This window comes from Ascaphus truei, chromosome 21, assembly GCF_040206685.1.
Source record: "Ascaphus truei isolate aAscTru1 chromosome 21, aAscTru1.hap1, whole genome shotgun sequence".
Lineage (NCBI taxonomy): Eukaryota > Metazoa > Chordata > Amphibia > Anura > Ascaphidae > Ascaphus > Ascaphus truei.
Window position 1 is genome coordinate 22294689 of NC_134503.1, and position 19390 is coordinate 22314078.

At 52.2% G+C, this 19390-nt stretch overlaps 1 protein-coding gene across 3 annotated transcripts in view; it reads left to right on the forward strand.

Moving 5' to 3' along the window:
- RABGAP1 (RAB GTPase activating protein 1) overlaps positions 1-19390 on the forward strand; it is a 154329-nt gene continuing 134939 nt past the window's right edge. Inside the window, exons 1-9 of one of the 3 annotated variants that reach the window (XM_075579350.1) lie at positions 1-89; positions 10614-10796; positions 11505-12108; positions 12966-13173; positions 13283-13457; positions 13582-13739; positions 16297-16407; positions 18395-18461; positions 18688-18790. In XM_075579350.1, coding sequence (XP_075435465.1) covers positions 10647-10796; positions 11505-12108; positions 12966-13173; positions 13283-13457; positions 13582-13739; positions 16297-16407; positions 18395-18461; positions 18688-18790 — 1576 coding nt within the window. In that variant the 5' untranslated portion in view covers positions 1-89; positions 10614-10646. The remainder of the gene's footprint in view (positions 90-10613; positions 10797-11504; positions 12109-12965; positions 13174-13282; positions 13458-13581; positions 13740-16296; positions 16408-18394; positions 18462-18687; positions 18791-19390) is intronic. The other 2 variants (XM_075579349.1, XM_075579351.1) reach the window with 2 other exon arrangements.

Here is a 19390-nt window from a genome sequence, read left to right on the forward strand (position 1 = left end):
CTGTCACTTCCGGCGGGATTCCGTTCATGGCTAGGGACCCGCGGGGAGAAGAACGGAGGCGGGCAGCAGCGGAGGTACCGGGGGAGGAGGTACCGGGGGCGCTGTGCTTGTGTCTGTCACGACGCCGGGACCCTGTAATGTTAGTCACTGTGTGTGTATGACAATCGGGAGTATCTGACAGTGAGGCGCCCCTTGTGACAGTGTAATGGGGGGAGGTGGGTGACAGTGTAATGGGGGGAGGTGGGGTGACAGTGTAATGGGGGAGGTGGGGTGACAGTGTAATGGGGGGAGGTGGGGTGACAGTGTAATGGGGGAGGTGGGTGAAAGTGTAATGGGGGGAGGTGGGTGACAGTGTAATGGGGGGAGGTGGGTGAAAGTGTAATGGGGGGAGGTGGGTGACAGTGTAATGGGGGGAGGTGGGTGACAGTGTAATGGGGGGAGGTGGGTGACAGTGTAATGGGGGGAGGTGGGTGACAGTGTAATGGGGGGAGGTGGGTGACAGTGTAATGGGGGGAGGTGGGTGACAGTGTAATGGGGGGAGGTGGGTGACAGTGTAATGGGGGGAGGTGGGTGAAAGTGTAATGGGGGAGGTGGGTGAAAGTGTAATGGGGGGAGGTGGGTGACAGTGTAATGGGGGGAGGTGGGTGACAGTGTAATGGGGGGAGGTGGGTGACAGTGAAATGGGGATGTGACAGTGTAATGGGGGGTGACAGTGTAATGGGTGTGTGTGACAGTGTAATAGTGGGGGTGTGTGTGACAGTGTAATAGTGGGGGTGTGTGTGTGACAGTGTAATAGTGGGGGGGGTTGTGACAGTGTAATAGTGGGGGGGGGGGTGTGACAGTGTAATAGTGGGGGGGGGGTGTGACAGTGTAATAGTGGGGGGGGGGTGTGACAGTGTAATAGTGGGGGGGGGGTGACAGTGTAATAGTGGGGGGGGGGTGACAGTGTAATAGTGGGGGGGGTGTGACAGTGTAATGTGGGGGGGGGGTGTGACAGTGTAATAGTGGGGGGGGGGTGTGACAGTGTAATAGTGGGGGGGGGGGTGACAGTGTAATAGTGGGGGGGGTGTGACAGTGTAATAGTGGGTGTGTGTGTGTGACAGTGTAATAGTGGGTTTGTGTGAGTGACAGTGTAATAGTGGGTGTGTGTGTGTGTGTGTGACAGTGTAATAGTGGGTGTGTGTGTGTGTGTGTGTGTGTGTGTGTGTGTGTGTGTGTGTGTGTGACAGTGTAATAGTGGGTGGGTGTGTGTGACAGTGTAATAGTGGGGGGTGTGTGTGTGACAGTGTAATAGTGTGTGTGTGTGTGTGTGTGTGTGTGTGTGTGTGTGTGTGTGTGTGTGACAGTGTAATAGTGGGGGGGGTGGTGACAGTGTAATAGTGGGGGGGGATGTGGGGGGGGTGTGACAGTGAGGGGGGGATGTGGGGGTGTGTGACAGTGAGGGGGGGATGTGGGGGTGTGTGACAGTGAGGGGGGATGTGGGGGTGTGTGACAGTTAGGGGGGATGTGGGGGTGTGTGACAGTGAGGGGGGATGTGGGTTGTGTGTGACAGTGAGGGGGGGACGTGGGGGTGTGTGACAGTGAGGCGGGATGTGGGGGGGGTGACAGTGTAATAGTGGGGGGGGTGACAGTGTAATGGGGGGAGGTGGGTGACAGTGTAATGGGGGGAGGTGGGTGACAGTGTAATGGGGGGAGGTGGGTGACAGTGTAATGGGGGGAGGTGGGTGACAGTGTAATGGGGGGAGGTGGGTGACAGTGTAATGGGGGGAGGTGGGTGACAGTGTAATGGGGATGTGACAGTGTAATGGAGGGGGGTGACAGTGTAATGGGTGTGTGTGACAGTGTAATGGGTGTGTGTGATAGTGTAATAGTGGGGGTTGTGTGTGACAGTGTGATAGTGGGGTGTGTGTGTGTGTGACAGTGTAATAGTGGGGTGTGTGTGTGTGTGTGTGTGTGACAGTGTAATAGTGGGGGGGTGACAGTGTAATAGTGGGGGGGTGTGTGACAGTGTAATAGTGGGGGGGTGTGTGACAGTGTAATAGTGGGGGGTGTGTGTGTGACAGTGAGGAGGGGATGTGGGGGGCGGGTGTGACAGTGAGGAGGGGATGTGGGGGGCGGGTGTGACAGTGAGGGGGGATGTGGGGGTGTGTGACAGTGAGGGGGGGGTGTGTGACAGTGAGGAGGGGGATGTGGGGGGCGGGTGTGACAGTGAGGAGGGGATGTGGGGGGGTGTGACAGTGAGGGGGGATGTGGGGGTGTGTGACAGTGAGGGGGGGGTGTGTGACAGTGAGGGGGGGATGTGGGGGTGTGTGACAGTGAGGGGGGGATGTGGGGGTGTGTGACAGTGAGGGGGGATGTGGGGGTGTGTGACAGTGAGGGGGGGATGTGGGGGGGTGTGTGTGACAGTGGGGGGGATGTGGGTTGTGTGTGACAGTGAGGCGGGATGTGGCGGGGGTGACAGTGTAATAGTGGGGGTGTGACAGTGTAATAGTGGGTTGGGGTGACAGTGTAATAGTGGGTTGGGGTGACAGTGTAATAGTGGGTTGGGGTGACAGTGTAATAGTGGGGGTGTGTGTGACGAGGGTGTGTGACAGTGAGGGGGGATGTGGGGTGGGTGTGACAGTGAGGGGGGATGTGGTGGTGTGTGACAGTGAGGGGGATGTGGGGGTGTGTGACAGTGTAATAGTGGGGGGGGGTGTGACAGTATAATAGTGGGGGGGTCGGTGTGACAGTGTAATAGTGGGGGGGTCTGTGTGACAGTGGTGCGCCCCCGTGTGCGCGGGCGCGTAAGAGAGACAGTGGTGTGTGTGTTTGTGTGTGACAGTGGAGCGCGCGCGTGTGTGTGTGTGTCAGTGGGGCACGTTTTTGTGAGGTCTCATACGTTGAATCAGTTGCAGCACGGGGAGCCGCCGCTGGCAGGGACTGCTTCAGTATACACTGCTCTGCACATCGCACGTCCTCTCCCTCTGCCAGACACCCTTGTGATTATCTCCTTGGCTGGGACTTCCATCTTCAGGATTACAGGGAGGGGACCTGTGTCCTTGCCCCTCTGTATCCAAATAAATAAGATGATATTGCACTGGTCTGGTTCCAAAGGAATAGGTAACCCCTTCACTCCCAGAGGCGCCTGCATCTCATCGTTCTGGTGCATTGCTATGGGGAGCGTGAGTGGAACTGCGGCACAGGATAAAGCACAGGGGTTAGGAGTGGCTTGTTTCAGGGCACATGGAGGGGTACGGCAGCTTTTATTGACTGGGAGTGACTGTCTATCAGTGTCCGTTTCATTGCTGTGTGAATGTACCCTGACGGGAGAAGCGTGAGTCTGGGCGTCCGCACCGCACATTGCAATGGGAAGATAAGCGCTGTTATGGGGTGTGTGGTGCGTGATACGGCTCCGTCAGCAGGTCTGTTGTTATGTGACAATATGACCAGTGCCCGGTATTATCACAGAGGAGAGGGAAGGAATAAACCATTCCCTGAATACATTGAACATAACGCATGAGCCCCTGACGGTGGCAATGTGTGAAATGTAAGCGGCTGATACCGTGTGGTCTTTTCTTGTGAGCTGTTTGGACACTTCTGTAAATTAGAGCTTACTCCAGCAGCCTGTTTGCATAACAGCAGCCATTTGAAATTCCCAGAGAGGGATATTTTGTTTTTGTTGCACACTATCAAGTGGAAAGCATCTCCAAAGATAGCATTCAATACATTTTACAATGGAGAATAGAAGCAGGTCTCTGCATGGGGCACGTCTCTTGTCTGTATCTCTCACTGCAGGGGGCCATGTCTCCTGTCTGTATCTCTCACTGCAGGGGGCCATGTCTCCTGTCTGTATCTCTCACTGCAGGGGGCCATGTCTCCTGTCTGTATCTCTCACTGCAGGGGGCCATGTCTCCTGTCTGTATCTCTCACTGCATGGGGCCATGTCTCCTGTCTGTATCTCTCACTGCATGGGGCCATGTCTCCTGTCTGTATCTCTCACTGCAGGGGGCCATGTCTCCTGTCTGTATCTCTCACTGCAGGGGGCCATGTCTCCTGTCTGTATCTCTCACTGCAGGGGGCCATGTCTCCTGTCTGTATCTCTCACTGCATGGGGCCATGTCTCCTGTCTGTATCTCTCACTGCATGGGGCCATGTCTCCTGTCTGTATCTCTCACTGCAGGGGGCCATGTCTCCTGTCTGTATCTCTCACTGCATGGGGCCATGTCTCCTGTCTGTATCTCTCACTGCAGGGGGCCATGTCTCCTGTCTGTATCTCTCACTGCAGGGGGCCATGTCTCCTGTCTGTATCTCTCACTGCATGGGGCCATGTCTCCTGTCTGTATCTCTCACTGCAGGGGGCCATGTCTCCTGTCTGTATCTCTCACTGCAGGGGGCCATGTCTCCTGTCTGTATCTCTCACTGCAGGGGGCCATGTCTCCTGTCTGTATCTCTCACTGCAGGGGGCCATGTCTCCTGTCTGTATCTCTCACTGCAGGGGGCCATGTCTCCTGTCTGTATCTCTCACTGCAGGGGGCCATGTCTCCTGTCTGTATCTCTCACTGCAGGGGTCCATGTCTCCTGTCTGTATCTCACACTGCAGGGGGCCATGTCTCCTGTCTGTATCTCTCACTGCATGGGGCCATGTCTCCTGTCTGTATCTCTCACTGCATGGGGCCATGTCTCCTGTCTGTATCTCTCACTGCAGGGGGCCACGTCTCCTGTCTGTATCTCTCACTACAGGGGGCCACGTCTCCTGTCTGTATCTCTCACTGCAGGGGGCCACGTCACCTGTCTGTATTTCTCACTGCAGGGGGCCATGTCTCCTGTCTGTATCTCTCACTGCAGGGGGCCACGTCTCCTGTCTGTATCTCTCACTGCATGGGGCCATGTCTCCTGTCTGTATCTCTCACTGCAGGGGGCCATGTCTCCTGTCTGTATCTCTCACTGCATGGGGCCATGTCTCCTGTCTGTATCTCTCACTGCAGGGGGCCACGTCTCCTGTCTGTATCTCTCACTGCATGGGGCCACGCCTCCTGTCTGTATCTCTCACTGCAGGGGGCCACGTCTCCTGTCTGTATCTCTCACTGCATGGGGCCATGTCTCCTGTCTGTATCTCTCACTGCATGGGGCCATGTCTCCTGTCTGTATCTCTCACTGCAGGGGGCCATGTCTCCTGTCTGTATCTCTCACTGCAGGGGGCCATGTCTCCTGTCTGTATCTCTCACTGCAGGGGGCCACGTCTCCTGTCTGTATCTCTCACTGCATGGGGCCATGTCTCCTGTCTGTATCTCTCACTGCATGGGGCCAAGTCTCCTGTCTGTATCTCTCACTGCATGGGGCCATGTCTCCTGTCTGTATCTCTCACTGCAGGGGGCCATGTATCCTGTCTGTATCTCTCACTGCATGGGGCCATGTCTCCTGTCTGTATCTCTCACTGCAGGGGGCCAAGTCTCCTGTCTGTATCTCTCACTGCAGGGGGCCAAGTCTCCTGTCTGTATCTCTCACTGCAGGGGCCACGTCTCCTGTCTGTATCTCTCACTGCAGGGGGCCAAGTCTCCTGTCTGTATCTCTCACTGCAGGGGGCCAAGTCTCCTGTCTGTATCTCTCACTGCAGGGGGCCACGTCTCCTGTCTGTATCTCTCACTGCAGGGGCCACGCCTCCTGTCTGTATCTCTCACTGCAGGGGGCCACGTCTCCTGTCTATCTCTCACTGCAGGGGCCACGTCTCCTGTCTGTATCTCTCACTGCAGGGGCCACGTCTCCTGTCTGTATCTCTCACTGCAGGGGCCATGTCTCCTGTCTGTATCTCTCACTGCAGGGGCCACGTCTCCTGTCTATCTCTCACTGCAGGGGCCACGTCTCCTGTCTGTATCTCTCACTGCAGGGGCCACGTCTCCTGTCTGTATCTCTCACTGCAGGGGCCACGTCTTCTGTCTGTATCTCTCACTGCAGGGGGCCATGTCTCCTGTCTGTATCTCTCACTGCAGGGGGCCACGTCTCCTGTCTATCTCTCACTGCAGGGGCCACGTCTCCTGTCTGTATCTCTCACTGCAGGGGCCACGTCTCCTGTCTGTATCTCTCACTGCAGGGGCCATGTCTCCTGTCTGTATCTCTCACTGCAGGGGCCACGTCTCCTGTCTATCTCTCACTGCAGGGGCCACGTCTCCTGTCTGTATCTCTCACTGCAGGGGCCACGTCTCCTGTCTGTATCTCTCACTGCAGGGGCCACGTCTTCTGTCTGTATCTCTCACTGCAGGGGGCCAAGTCTCCTGTCTGTATCTCTCACTGCAGGGGCCACGTCTCCTGTCTGTATCTCTCACTGCAGGGGTCACGTCTCCTGTCTGTATCTCCCACTGCAGGGGGCGTGTGTGTCTCTCTCTCTCTCTCTCTATCTCACGCCCTCTCTCTATCTCACGCCCTCTCTCTCTCTATCTCACGCCCTCTCTCTCTATCTCACGCCCTCTCTCTAACTCACGCCCTCTCTCTCTCACGCCCTCTCTCTCTCACGCTCTCTCTCTCTCTATCTCACGCCCTCTCTCTCTCTCTATCTCACGCCCTCTCTCTCTCTCTATCTCACGCCCTCTCTCTCACGCCCTCTCTCACGCCCTCTCTCTCTCTCACGCTCTCTCTATCTCACGCCCTCTCTCTCTCTCTATCTCACGCCCTCACTCTCTCTATCTCACGCCCTCTCTCTATCTCACGCCCTCTCTCTCTCTCACGCCCTCTCTCTATCTCATGCCCTCTCTCTCTCTCTCTCTCTCTCTATCTCATGCCCTCTCTCTCTCTATCTCATGCCCTCTCTCTCTCTCTCTCTCTATCTCACGCCCTCTCTCTCTCTCTATCTCACGCCCTCTCTCTCTCTATCTCACGCCCTCTCTCTCTCTCTCTCTCTCTCTCTCTCTCTCTATCTCACGCCCTCTCTCTCTCTCTCACACCCTCTCTCTCTCTCACGCTCTCTCTCTCTATCTCATGCCCTCTCTCTCTCTCTATCTCATGCCCCCTCTCTCTCTCTCTCTCTCTCTCTCTATCTCATGCCCTCTCTCTATCTCATGCCCTCTCTATCTCTCTCTCTCTCTATCTCATGCCCTCTCTCTCTCTCTCTATCTCATGCCCTCTCTCTCTATCTCATGCTCTCTCTCTCTCTCTCTATCTCATGCCCTCTCTCTCTCTCTCTATCTCATGCCCTCTCTATCTCTCTCTATCTCACGCCCTCTCTCTCTCTATCTCACGCCCTCTCTCTCTCTATCTCACGCCCTCTCTCTCTCTCTCTCTCTCTCTCACGCCCTCTCTCTCTCTCACGCCCTCTCTCTCTCTCACGCTCTCTCTCTCTATCTCACGCTCTCTCTCTCTATCTCACGCCCTCTCTCTCTCTATCTCACGCCCTCTCTCTCTCTCTCTCTCTATCTCACGCCCTCTCTCTCTCTCTATCTCCCGCCCTCTCTCTATCTCCCGCCCTCTCTCTCTCTATCTCATGCCCTCTCTCTATCTCATGCCCTCTCTCTCTCTCTCTATCTCACGCCCTCTCTCTCTCTATCTCACGCCCTCTCTCTCTCTCTCTCTATCTCACGCCCTCTCTCTCTCTCTATCTCACGCCCTCTCTCTCTCTCTCTCTATCTCACGCCCTCTCTCTCTCTCTCTATCTCATGCCCTCTCTCTCTCTCTCACGCCCTCTCTATCTCTATCTCACGCCCTCTCTCTCTCTATCTCTATCTCACGCCTTCTCTCTCTCTATCTCTATCTCACGCCTTCTCTCTCTCTCTCTCTCTCTCTATCTCACGCCCTCTCTCTCTCTCTATCTCACGCCCTCTCTCTCTCGCTATCTCACGCCCTCTCTCTCTCTCTATCTCACGCCCTCTCTCTCTCTCTATCTCACGCCCTCTCTCTCTCTCTATCTCACGCCCTCTCTCTCTCTCTATCTCACGCCCTCTCTTGGTGGCATATTGCTGTCACTCTCATATTGTCTCCCTCGGTGTGATCCCATTCCCCATGCACACGGCTCCAGGCTCTGTGCTTGTTTCCCGCATGTAGTCCCAGCTATATCTGAGCTCGGTAACGTCTCTATAGTTCTTCCCGTGACCTCACACTTTGACACGGCCTTAACGCGTATGAGCGTATCTCTGTGGTGCCATTTTTTCTTAAGTTTTATTGCTTTTCACAACAATGACAAAATAATAATACATTACCACGTGTTGGGAACAACATTTGTCAACAAGTCATAAAATAGTGAATTACGATTAAAAGACATACACAATGGAAAGAGGGTATGGGGGGTGAAAGGTCTTCACTGTTGTGGAATTATTCCCTGGGGCAGATCTCGCAATGGTTCAGGCTCGTCCTACTAACTCCAGCTCTATTTCCCGTGTGATCCCTTTTCAGCAATGCAACCTCCGCTGACTTACGCTCCATCAAAGGAGAACGCATCTAGAGCTATCGTAGCAATATCGAGGCGGCATTCACTCCTGGGATGTCCGTCTGCGCTAACCGTGGTAGCCAAACCCTTTGTAATTTGTTGCCAGTGTCATTACCTAGACGTGTTCATTTCTCAATCTGACACACAAACCAAATTCTGTTCCTGATTTTGGCCAAAGGGGGAATATCGTTTTGCTTCGATAATGCTGCGATCTCGCACCTCGCTGCCATTGCAAAGCGGGCGGCTCATTTGTTCTCATCTCTGGATAGCCCCTGTGTCGCTCTATTCAATAAGAATATCCAGGGGTCCAAGGGGATATCGAGGCCCAAAATCCTCTGCAACCAATCCTTAATTTATTCCCATGAGGGAGCCACACGCGGGCAGGACCACAGCATATGTAGCAGGTCCGCTGGCTCTCCACACTGCTTGGGACACAGTGGGGAGTAACCTGGGACAAATTTAAATAGTTTGAGTGGAGTGAAATACCACCTCCATGAGGACCTTATATGCGTTCTCCTTTAATGTCGTGCAGATCGAACTTTTGGCCGAGGCCAACACTATTCTATCCCAGACTTCAAGTTCCTCGCCCAGATCTGCCTCCCACTGCACCATAAATGGTGGTGTTCTCGCGTAATCTAACCCAGAACAGGTCACCTCCTTGTACTTTTTGAGAGGATCGTCCTGTGGTGCCATTTTTTTATTGGCCTGAAAGCAGCAAACTCACATGATGAGCAGGCGGTTTCATAGCGTGATTTCTGTTTGTACTGTTTGCTTTTATGATATTCCCTGAGAGTTGTTTGAGGTGTGATAAACACTTGCCTTGCTGCTGTGGATGCAAAGCATTGTGGGGAGCGACTTTGGAAGCTCCTTCAGACAGTGATACCCGCCCCACGGTAACATGCAGTTTAGGGCCTTACTACGTGCACAGTTCCCACACAGGCTCAGGAATTCTCAATACCGCCTGCGATGCACCAGTACAGATTTTGTTTTGGTGAGTGTCACGGTTAACTAGGACTTTTAACACCATTCATATTTAAGGGATCAGTCACAGGGCAAAACATAGTAAGTTAAATAAAATGAGGTTTATTTTGGATAAATCCTCGGAAACACATAAGAATACAAAATACAAAAATATACACACTGACAGGGGTCTGGGGAATGAAATGTACCTTTCCTAGGTGCAAGAACCCACTTCAAATGTGTTTCCCCTGTCCGCTTCTCTGCTCCAGGATATCAAAGTGCTGCACACAGCAGCCCCTCTGAAATGTATCTCCACACTCCTTCCCAGAGGTGGACTTCTGAGGGAATCTCCACACTCCCTCTCAGAGTGTCTCTCCCTCTGAAGGATAACTAATGCACTGTCCAGCAGTACAGCAGTGGCTATTGAACAAAAGGCAGCCAGCCAAGAGAAACAGTGCCTGGGGCTCAGACCTGATAACTGATTCATTTAACGAATCCCCTACCTTTGTTCTGATCTATTTCTATGGAGAGCTTCAACTGAGTGAATTACTAGTCTTTCTCCATACAAATGACAGGCACATAACTTAATTTACATTTGTAGGGCTAACATGTTAATTCCATTACCACACAATACCAAACTACTGTATCTAGCTGGGGGGAATTGCTAACACAGGCATACATACAGACATAAGGTAATTATGTAAAAGACAGGACAGCTAGCCCAAATTCCCTGTACTTCCCCAGACATTACATACATTGGCCTGACATATACATTACTTAGCCAGCCTAGTGACACGTTTTTTAGGGGTAAATAGCTGGGATTTCTCTTTATTAGACCCCCCAGCTATCCCTACCGTCACAGTGAGATCCTAGGGGACGTTCCCGGACACCCTGTTGAGAGTGACTGGGGTAGAGGTTTGTGCAGAACACACGCCCTGCTGCTCTCTGCGTAGGGAATATATCGGCGCAGTCTGTAAGAGATGCAGAATGTGACTCTGCGGTTACTCAATATGTCTTTGCATAGACATGTAATGCTAATTGTTTGATATGGCCTGTTCTTTATATACATGTAATATAACTCACAACTATGGTCACACCCTGTGCAGTATTGTGCAACTCGTTGCTTCTCTGCTGTAATACAGGAGCTGTATATGTATGAGGGGCCACCCTTCTCAGCCATGTTTATTGTTGTTGCCATAACGTAAAGTTTTAGCAGGGAACACATAGCCTGACATTATCTGATGTGTGTGTATCTTTACAGAGTCGTTCATGAGTCTATCGTCCTTCATGAAACATGGATGACAAAGTCTCTGTGGGGAAGATCAGTGTCTCCTCTGATTCTGTGTCCACACTGAACAGTGAGGATTTTGTGCTGGTTTATAAACAAGGGGATGAGATGCATTCGGCAACCAACGGCAGCGATGACGAGAAGACGGGACTGAAGGTGTGAACGTTGCACATGCTGTGTGTGTACACCAGATCACTTCCTGTGTGTGTGTGTACCAGATCACTTCCCGTGTGTGTGTATACCAGATCACTTCCTGTGTGTGTGTGTGTGTGTGTACCAGATCACTTCCCGTGTGTGTATACCAGATCACTTCCTGTGATTGTGTGTGTATACCAGATCACTTCCTGTGATTGTGTGTGTATACCAGATCACTTCCTGTGTGTGCTTAAGGAAGGTGAATTCGGGAGGGAGAGCAGACCCCAGTGCAGCCAGCTATTGACGCTATCTTTTATAGCTGCTTATTACTCTTCAATCTGTTTGCTAATGTTTCTCCAGCATTCGTCTCCATCTTTAGCCTCTTGTTACTTCATTATGACATCACAGAAGCATAGAACTGTTGTGTAGTCGGTGACCAGGCTGTCTGACCTGATGGTGCGGTTCAGGGAACAGTATACATGTAGAAGCTATTGAGCAGTGTAACAGTAGCATTGTATAAGGTGAGGTGTGTGGTATGTTGTACCTGCCTTGTCACCCAAGCTGTGCTGCTTCTTACTGAGTGTTACATGTAAAGCTGGTGACACTAAAGAGATTGTTGGCCCCAACGTATGAACCTTGTGAGACTACTTCCCCCCCACCCCCTCTCCGATATACACGCATGTGTGCAGAGGAGATCCTTCTAACCGTGTTTTGGTCTCTTATTGATAGATTGTGGGGAACGGGAGTGAGCAGCAGCTTCAGAAGGAACTGGAAGACGTTCTGATGGATGCACCGGCGGAGGAGCGGGGTCACCATGCAGAGGAGCGGGGTCACCATGCAGGGGAACCGGCAGAGGAGCGGGGTCACCATGCAGGGGAACCGCCAAAGGAGCGGGGTCACCATGCAGGGGAACCGGCAGAGGAGCGGGGTCACCATGCAGGGGAACAGGCAGAGGAGCGGGGTCACCATGCAGGGGAACCGCCAGAGGAGCGGGGTCACCATGCAGGGGAACCGGCGGAGGAGCGGGGTCACCATGCAGGGGAACCGGCAGAGGAGCGGGGTCACCATGCAGGGGAAACGGCAGAGTTGCGGGGTCACCATGCAGGGGAACCGGCAGAGTTGCGGGGTCACCATGCAGGGGAACCGGCAGAGGAGCGGGGTTACCATGCGGAGGAGCGGGGCCACCATGCAGAGGAACCGGAGGAGGTCCAGCCTCGGCATGACCTCAATAATTCATCAAACGAAGCTTCCTCTGTATCTTCTACCATCAACCCATCTTCTGTAGGACTGCAGAAGCAGGACATGAGCCTGCCCGTCAAACCAGCACAGCAAGGTAATGTTCCCTCCTGGCATGTTCTCCCCCCCCCCCCCTCCCGCGCGTCTCTCTGTTGGGGCTGCCCCCCCACCCCTTCCCGCGCGTCTCTCTGTTGGGGCTTCCCCCCCACCTCTTCCCGCGCGTCTCTCTGTTGGGGCTTCCCCCCCACCTCTTCCCGCGCGTCTCTCTGTTGGGGCTTCCCCCCCACCCCTTCCCGCGCGTCTCTCTGTTGGGGCTTCCCCCCCACCCCTTCCCGCGCGTCTCTCTGTTGGGGCTTCCCCCCCACCCCTTCCCGCGCGTCTCTGTTGGGGCTTCCCCCCCACCCCTTCCCGCGCGTCTCTCTGTTGGGGCTTCCCCCACCCCCCTTCCCGCGCGTTTCTCTTTGGGGGTTTCCTCCCCCCCTTCCCGCGCGTCTCTCTGTTGGGGGTTTCCTCCCCCCCACCTCCTTGTGGGGGGTCCCTGGCACTGTGCTTGCGCTGCTTTGTAATGCAGCAGAGGCTGCACAGAACATGGCGTTTGGGGGTTTGCATTTGGTGCGACAATAACATTTTCCTGAAATCTCGCGGCCTCTCTTCATTTGACATGTAGTGGTACAGAGGTTACACATGCACCCCCCGCGCGTCTCTGTGGGGGTTCCCCCCCCCGCGCCTCTCTTCATTTGACATGTAGTGGTACAGAGGTTACACATGCTCTCTGCCACTCTCTAATATAACACATATTCCCAGCTCCCCGTTCACACCTATACTGTACTATATTGTGCTTGGTGCTCCTGGTCCTCCTCTGTCACTATAATACAGTATATGATGCTTGGACACTTTCTCAGCAGTGGGCTTAGCTCTCTGTAAGATGTTCGTGCCTGTGTCTCGTGCCCTCAGATTGTGGAGACGGCTCCGATCTCTTCTCTCCGGTCCTTGATGAAGACAGCGTTGTGTTCAGCAAGCTCACCTACCTGGGCTGTGCGTCTGTGAACGCTCCGCGCAGCGAGGTGGAGGCTCTCAGGATGATGTCCATTCTACGGGACCAGTGTCAGGATTCTTTAGATGTGACCCTTTCTGTGCCAAATGTGTCTGAAGGGACGGTCAGGTAGGACATGGTCTTATGACTCTCCGTGATCTTATTACAAACGTGACTTCATGTGCCCCCAGAGCAGCTGGATCCACTGATGGTTTACGCATGTTTTGCATCCACACAGACTTCTTGATCCTCAGACCAACACCGAAATTGCGAAATACCCGATCTACAAGATCCTGTTCTGTGTGAGAGGACACGACGGGGCGCCCGAGAGCGACTGCTTTGCTTTCACCGAGAGTCATTACAATGCTGAGCTCTTCAGAATCCATGTCTTCCGCTGCGAGATCCAGGAAGCGGTAAGCTCAGAGCGCTGCGTGCGCGCGGTTGCAGAGCTATTACTGGTGTCCTGTCAGTGTAATTGGGGCTGTGTTGCAGCATAATGAACTGGTTCTTACCGGTGTCCATTGTCTCTTAATCCAGGTGAGTCGGATACTGTACAGTTTTGCCACTGCTTTCCGACGCTCAGCCAAACAAACGCCTCTCTCTGCGTCCGTGCCGCCGCTGACCCCCGACAGCGACATCTTCACATTCTCGGTGTCTTTGGAGATCAAGGAGGATGATGGGAAGGGCAGCTTCAGGTGGGTGATGTGTAATATTGGGCTCTCACTGCCTGTATTTGGGAGCAGAGTGACGTCTGTGTCTCTGTCTGTGTCTGTCTGTCTGTGTCTGTCTCTGTGTCTGTCTCTGTGTGTCTGTCTCTGTGTCTGTCTCTGTGTGTCTGTCTCTGTGTCTGTCTCTGTGTGTCTGTGTCTGTCTCTGTGTCTGTCTCTGTGTCTGTCTCTGTGTCTGTCTGTGTGCCTGTCTGTCTGTGTGCCTGTCTGTCTGTGTGCCTGTCTGTCTGTGTGCCTGTCTGTCTGTGTGCCTGTCTGTCTGTGTGCCTGTCTGTCTGTGTGCCTGTCTGTCTGTGTGCCTGTCTGTCTGTGTGCCTGTCCTGTCTGTGTGCCTGTCCTGTCTGTGTGCCTGTCCTGTCTGTGTGCCTGTCCTGTCTGTGTGCCTGTCTGTGCCTGTCTGTGCCTGTCTGTCTGTACACACAGTGGTGAGAAATAGCTTGTGAACCCCTTAGGATTTTCACATATTTAAATTCCAAAATGTTATTAGACCTTAATCTAAGTCCTAATGATAGATAAAGAAAAACCCGTGCGTGCAACAGAGCTGAAGGAGGCGTGCGCTTGCCGCCTGAGCGTTCTGTGACCTCCGTTGCCATGCGTGACGGAGAGGCGTGGCTGTGACATCACATCGCCTTCATTGGTTCAAACTTGTCACGTGATGCGGCCGTTGCGTGAAAAATCAACTGGCTTTGTCTCCAAATCCTGCCCCGCCGTCGCGGTTCCGTGCGTGCGACTTAGCGCAGTATGGCCGGACTGCTTGGCATAATGTTTTTGTTCGTGCCGCGTGCACTATGGCCGTAGCCTCAGATTCAGTACCTGGGAGCGCCCCAGTGAGCAGCAATGACTTCAACTGCGGGTTCCTGTAACTGCTGCTCAGTCTCATATCGGGTCTGAGGAATTTTGGCCCATTCCTTCTTACAGAACTGCTTCAGCTCAGTGACATTTGAGTTCTTCCTTGCATGGACAGCTCGCTTCAGGTCCTGCCACAACCTTTCGATGAGGTTTAGGTCCAGACTTTGACTAGGCCAATTTCTTCTTCTGCAGCCATTCTTTTGTAGATCTGCTTGTATGGTTAGGATCATTGTCTTGCTGCATGAAGCACTTTGTTTTCAGCTCACGGATGGATGGCCTGACATTCTCCTCTAAAATCTTCTGATACAGTGCAGAATTCATGGTTGTGTCAATGAAAACCAAAGCTGTCCTGATTCAGCAAAGCAGCCTCAAGCCATCAAACCCCCACCACCATGCTTGACGGTTGGGATGAGGTTCTTCTGTTCGAACGTAGTTTTGGTTTTCGCCAAAAAACATTTCTCATTTAGGCCTAAAAGTTCTACCTTTGACTCGTCTGTCCAGAGAAAATTGTTTCAGAAGTCTTGTGGATCATCTGTGGTTTTTTTGGCGAACTTCAGACAGCAGCAATTTTCTTTTTAACACGCGGTAGTTTCCTCCTGCCTAACCTTTTATAGGTGTCCTTGTTCTTTTCTGATAGTTGAGTCATGAACACTCACATTGGCCAAGGCGAGAGTGGCCTGCAGATCCTTGGATGTTACTCTGGGTTTCTTTGTGACTTCCTGGATGATTTGCCTGTTTGTTCTTGGAGAGTTTGGTAGCACGACCACTCCTGGGTAGAGTGACTGGGGTCTTGAACTTTTTCTACTTGTCTGACAGTGGATTGGCGTGCCCCAAATCCATACAAATGGTTTTGTAACCCTTTCTAGACTGATGAGCATCAATAACGTCTTATCTGAGGTCCTCTGGGATTTCTTTTGATTGTGGAATGACGTGTTTCCGTACACCTGTAAGGTGAAGACCAAACTCACAAAGTTTCTGATCTTTATATAGGGTGGGGCCTCCCAAACTCAACCCTGAAGATCTACCTAATTATTTAAACGCCTGATTCTAATTATCCCCTTTAATTTAGCTGATATAACTAGGGATCCACTTATTTTTGCACATAACCTGACTCTTAATTACTCATTATTTGTCTAATTCATACATCATTTTCTTTCAAGAGACATGGAATTGGTTAATATAAACCCTATTGGATATTTAAAAAAAAAAAATGGTTTTGATTCTAGAAGGTTATCATGGAAAACCTATGGAATTTCCGGAATTATCATTGGGGTTTACAAACTTTTTCTCGCCACTGTGTGTGTGTTGTGTGTGTGTGTGTGTGAATCTTCTCTGCCCCCTCTGCTCTCTTCCCTCCCCCTTCTCTCGCGCTCATTCCCTTGCATCCCCCTCCTCTGCTCTCTCCTCCTCTCACTCACTCTCCCCCCTCTTCTCACTCTCCCCCCTCTTCTCACTCTCCTCTCTCTCTCCCTCCTCCTCTCTCCCTCCTCCTCTCGCTCACTCTCCTCTCCCACTCACTCTGCTCTCGTCCCCTCCTCTTGCTCACTCGCCTTCTCTCTTTCTCTCTCCCCCTCTCTCTCCTCTCTCTCTCTCCTCTCTCTCTCCCTCCTCCTCTCTCCCTCTCCCCCTCTCTCCCTCTCCCCCTCTCTCCCCCTCTCCCCCTCTCCCCCTACAGTGCGGTTCCTAAAGACAAGGACAAGCAATGCTTCAAACTGCGCCAGGGCGTGGACAAGAAGATTGTCATTTATGTCCAACAGACGTCGAATAAAGAGCTGGCCATTGAGAGGTAAAACCTCGGTACCGAGCGGCTCGTATTTACACAAGTCACTTTGAGTTGTCTCGCGTTGGTTACATTGACAATTGTAAAATGTAAATTACACGATAGTTACATAAATTCCCCCCTCGGTACCGCTGCTTTCCATTCGCATGTGTTAATGTCTAACCCGGGTGGGGGGAGGGGAGGCACGGCTCCCGTCTGACCCGAGGGGGGGGGGGGGTCGGATGACGTGTTACTGTCTAAACATTGCGAGTAATGTAAGCACATTACATGGTATCTGTCACAAATCATTTAGCGCCATTAATTGTGGGCCTCGCCTGCGGGAAACGCCAGCTCTATATTCTTGTACAGACCTTCTCTCTTTGTGTATTTCTGGACCGTGTCTAATGCAGTGTCGTTCACCAGGGTTCCCTGCAACTTCCAGGTCATTTTACAATCGTACCAAATACAGAAGACTTTACAATGTATCTGATCTCAGACGCGCTATTAGGCTAAGGCCCCGCTCCCTCAGTCAGCGCGCAGACAGGCCGGGCGCTGACAGACACAGACCGCGATATTCGGTCTGTAGGGAGCTGGGAGTGGGAGGGAGGCGGGATCTGGTCGTGGTGCCGTCCACTCCCCCCCACACACACACACACACACACACACACACACACACACACGCATACACACACGCATACACACACGCATACACACACACATACACATACACATACACATACACATACACACACACACACATATATATATATACACACACACATACACACACACATACACACACATACACACACACATACACACACACATACACACACACACACATATATACACACACACATACACACACACATACACACACACACACATACATACACACATACACACACACATACACACACACATACACACACACATACACACACACATACACACATACATACACATACATACACACACATACACACATACACACACATACACACACATACACACACACACACATACACACACACATACACACACACATACACACACACATACACATACACACACACATACACACACACATACACACACACATACACACACACACATAAACACACACACACACACACACACACACACACATACACATACACATACACACACACACATATACATACACACACACATATACATACACACACACACACATATACATATACACACATATATATACACATACACACATACATACACACACACTCATATACATACACACATATACATATACACACACATATACACATACATACACACTCGCACACTTTAACCCGCAGCTCCTTCCCTGCTCTCCCCCAAGGCGCCTCCCATCTAGCTCCTTCCCTCCCCTCCTCCCCATTGGCTGACTCGCGTACCACGTGAGGCGTCAGTGCTGAAATTCACAAGATTCTTGCAGTATCGGCCGGCTGACGCGTCACAGTACATAGTCAGCCCTGCCGGAAGGAGGCAGCGGGGGCAGGGACCATTCGGACAGGGGTCTGGTGGTTCGCGGCCGCGCGCCTCGCCGGCCGCAGCGGGTTCGCAGCCTTAGAGAGGGTTGTGGTTCCTTGCAATGGATCTGATCTCAGACGCACTATTAGAGAGGGTTGGGGTTCCTTACAATGCATCTGATCTCAGACGCGCTATTAGAGAGGGTTGGGGTTCCTTACAATGCATCTGATCTCAGACGCGCTATTAGAGAGGGTTGGGGTTCCTTACAATGGATCTGATCTCAGGCGCGCTATTAGAGAGGGTTGGGGTTCCTTACAATGCATCTGATCTCAGACTCGCTATTAGAGAGGGTCGGGGTTCCTTACAATGCATCTGATCTCGGACGCACTATTAGAGAGGGTTGGGGTTCCTTACAATGCATCTGATCTCAGACGCGCTATTAGAGAGGGTTGGGGTTCCTGCCTGACCCGGGTGTGAAGGGGGGACATGGCTCCTGCTTGACCCTTGTCTCTGTTTGCAGGTGTTTTGGGCTCCTCCTCAGCCCTGGGAGAGATGTCCGTAACAGTGACATGCACCTGTTGGAGCTGGTGAGAAACCAATAAGTTCTTTAACGGGATCTTCCCTTATGGGTTACCTGCTCTGTCTGCAAACGGAGCACGTTCTTGGAGCTTGGATGTAAAACCACCCAAGAGATAACATATGGAAGAATCAGTAAGAGCTGAAGTCCTCACGCTATGTTAACAGAGGGGGGACAGAAAAGCCCAAAGATGGACATCGAGCATTTCCCCTGACCGTTTTCTGTGTTTATTTAAGGAGTCCATGGGTAAAAATGCAGATGGAAAATCCTACATCATCACCGGGAGCTGGAACACCAAATCTCCGCATTTCCAGGCTGTGAACGAAGAGACTCCCAAAGGTATTCAGCTGACTCTTCCTTAGGTAACATACGCATAGTCTCAGGGAGCTGCTTCCACTGTGTTTCCCCTGATATCACTAATTCAAGCACCTCTATATACATGTACACCACGTACGCTCTCCTGTAACCCCACTGTATCGGCTTCTCCCTCTGGGTGTTCTCATACTCCCCTTGCCTTCTCTTTCCATCATCTCACGTTGTATGTGATGACATATGCATGTATATCTTTTATGTATATAGCGCCATGAGTGTACGTGGCACTTTACAGCAGTAACACGTGACATAATAGGAATAAGTTCTTGAGGCATAAGAGTAGACCTTCTTAGGAAAATGCTCTGCCCTGCCCCGAAGAGCTTACAATCGAAGTGGTCAGTAGGAAGAACGTACAGAGACAGTTGGAGGGTGTTATGGTAAATGCGGCTGCAAGGGACCATGGTAATTGCATGAGAAATGTGTAGTATCGGCCAACGGAGCTACCCAAAAGAGGTGGGTTTAAAGATGGGTCTTAAAGGTGGATAGAGAGGGTGCTAGTCGGGTATCAAGGGGAAGGGCATTCCAGAGGTGCGGGGCAGTCAGTGAGAAAGGTTTAAGGCGGGAGAG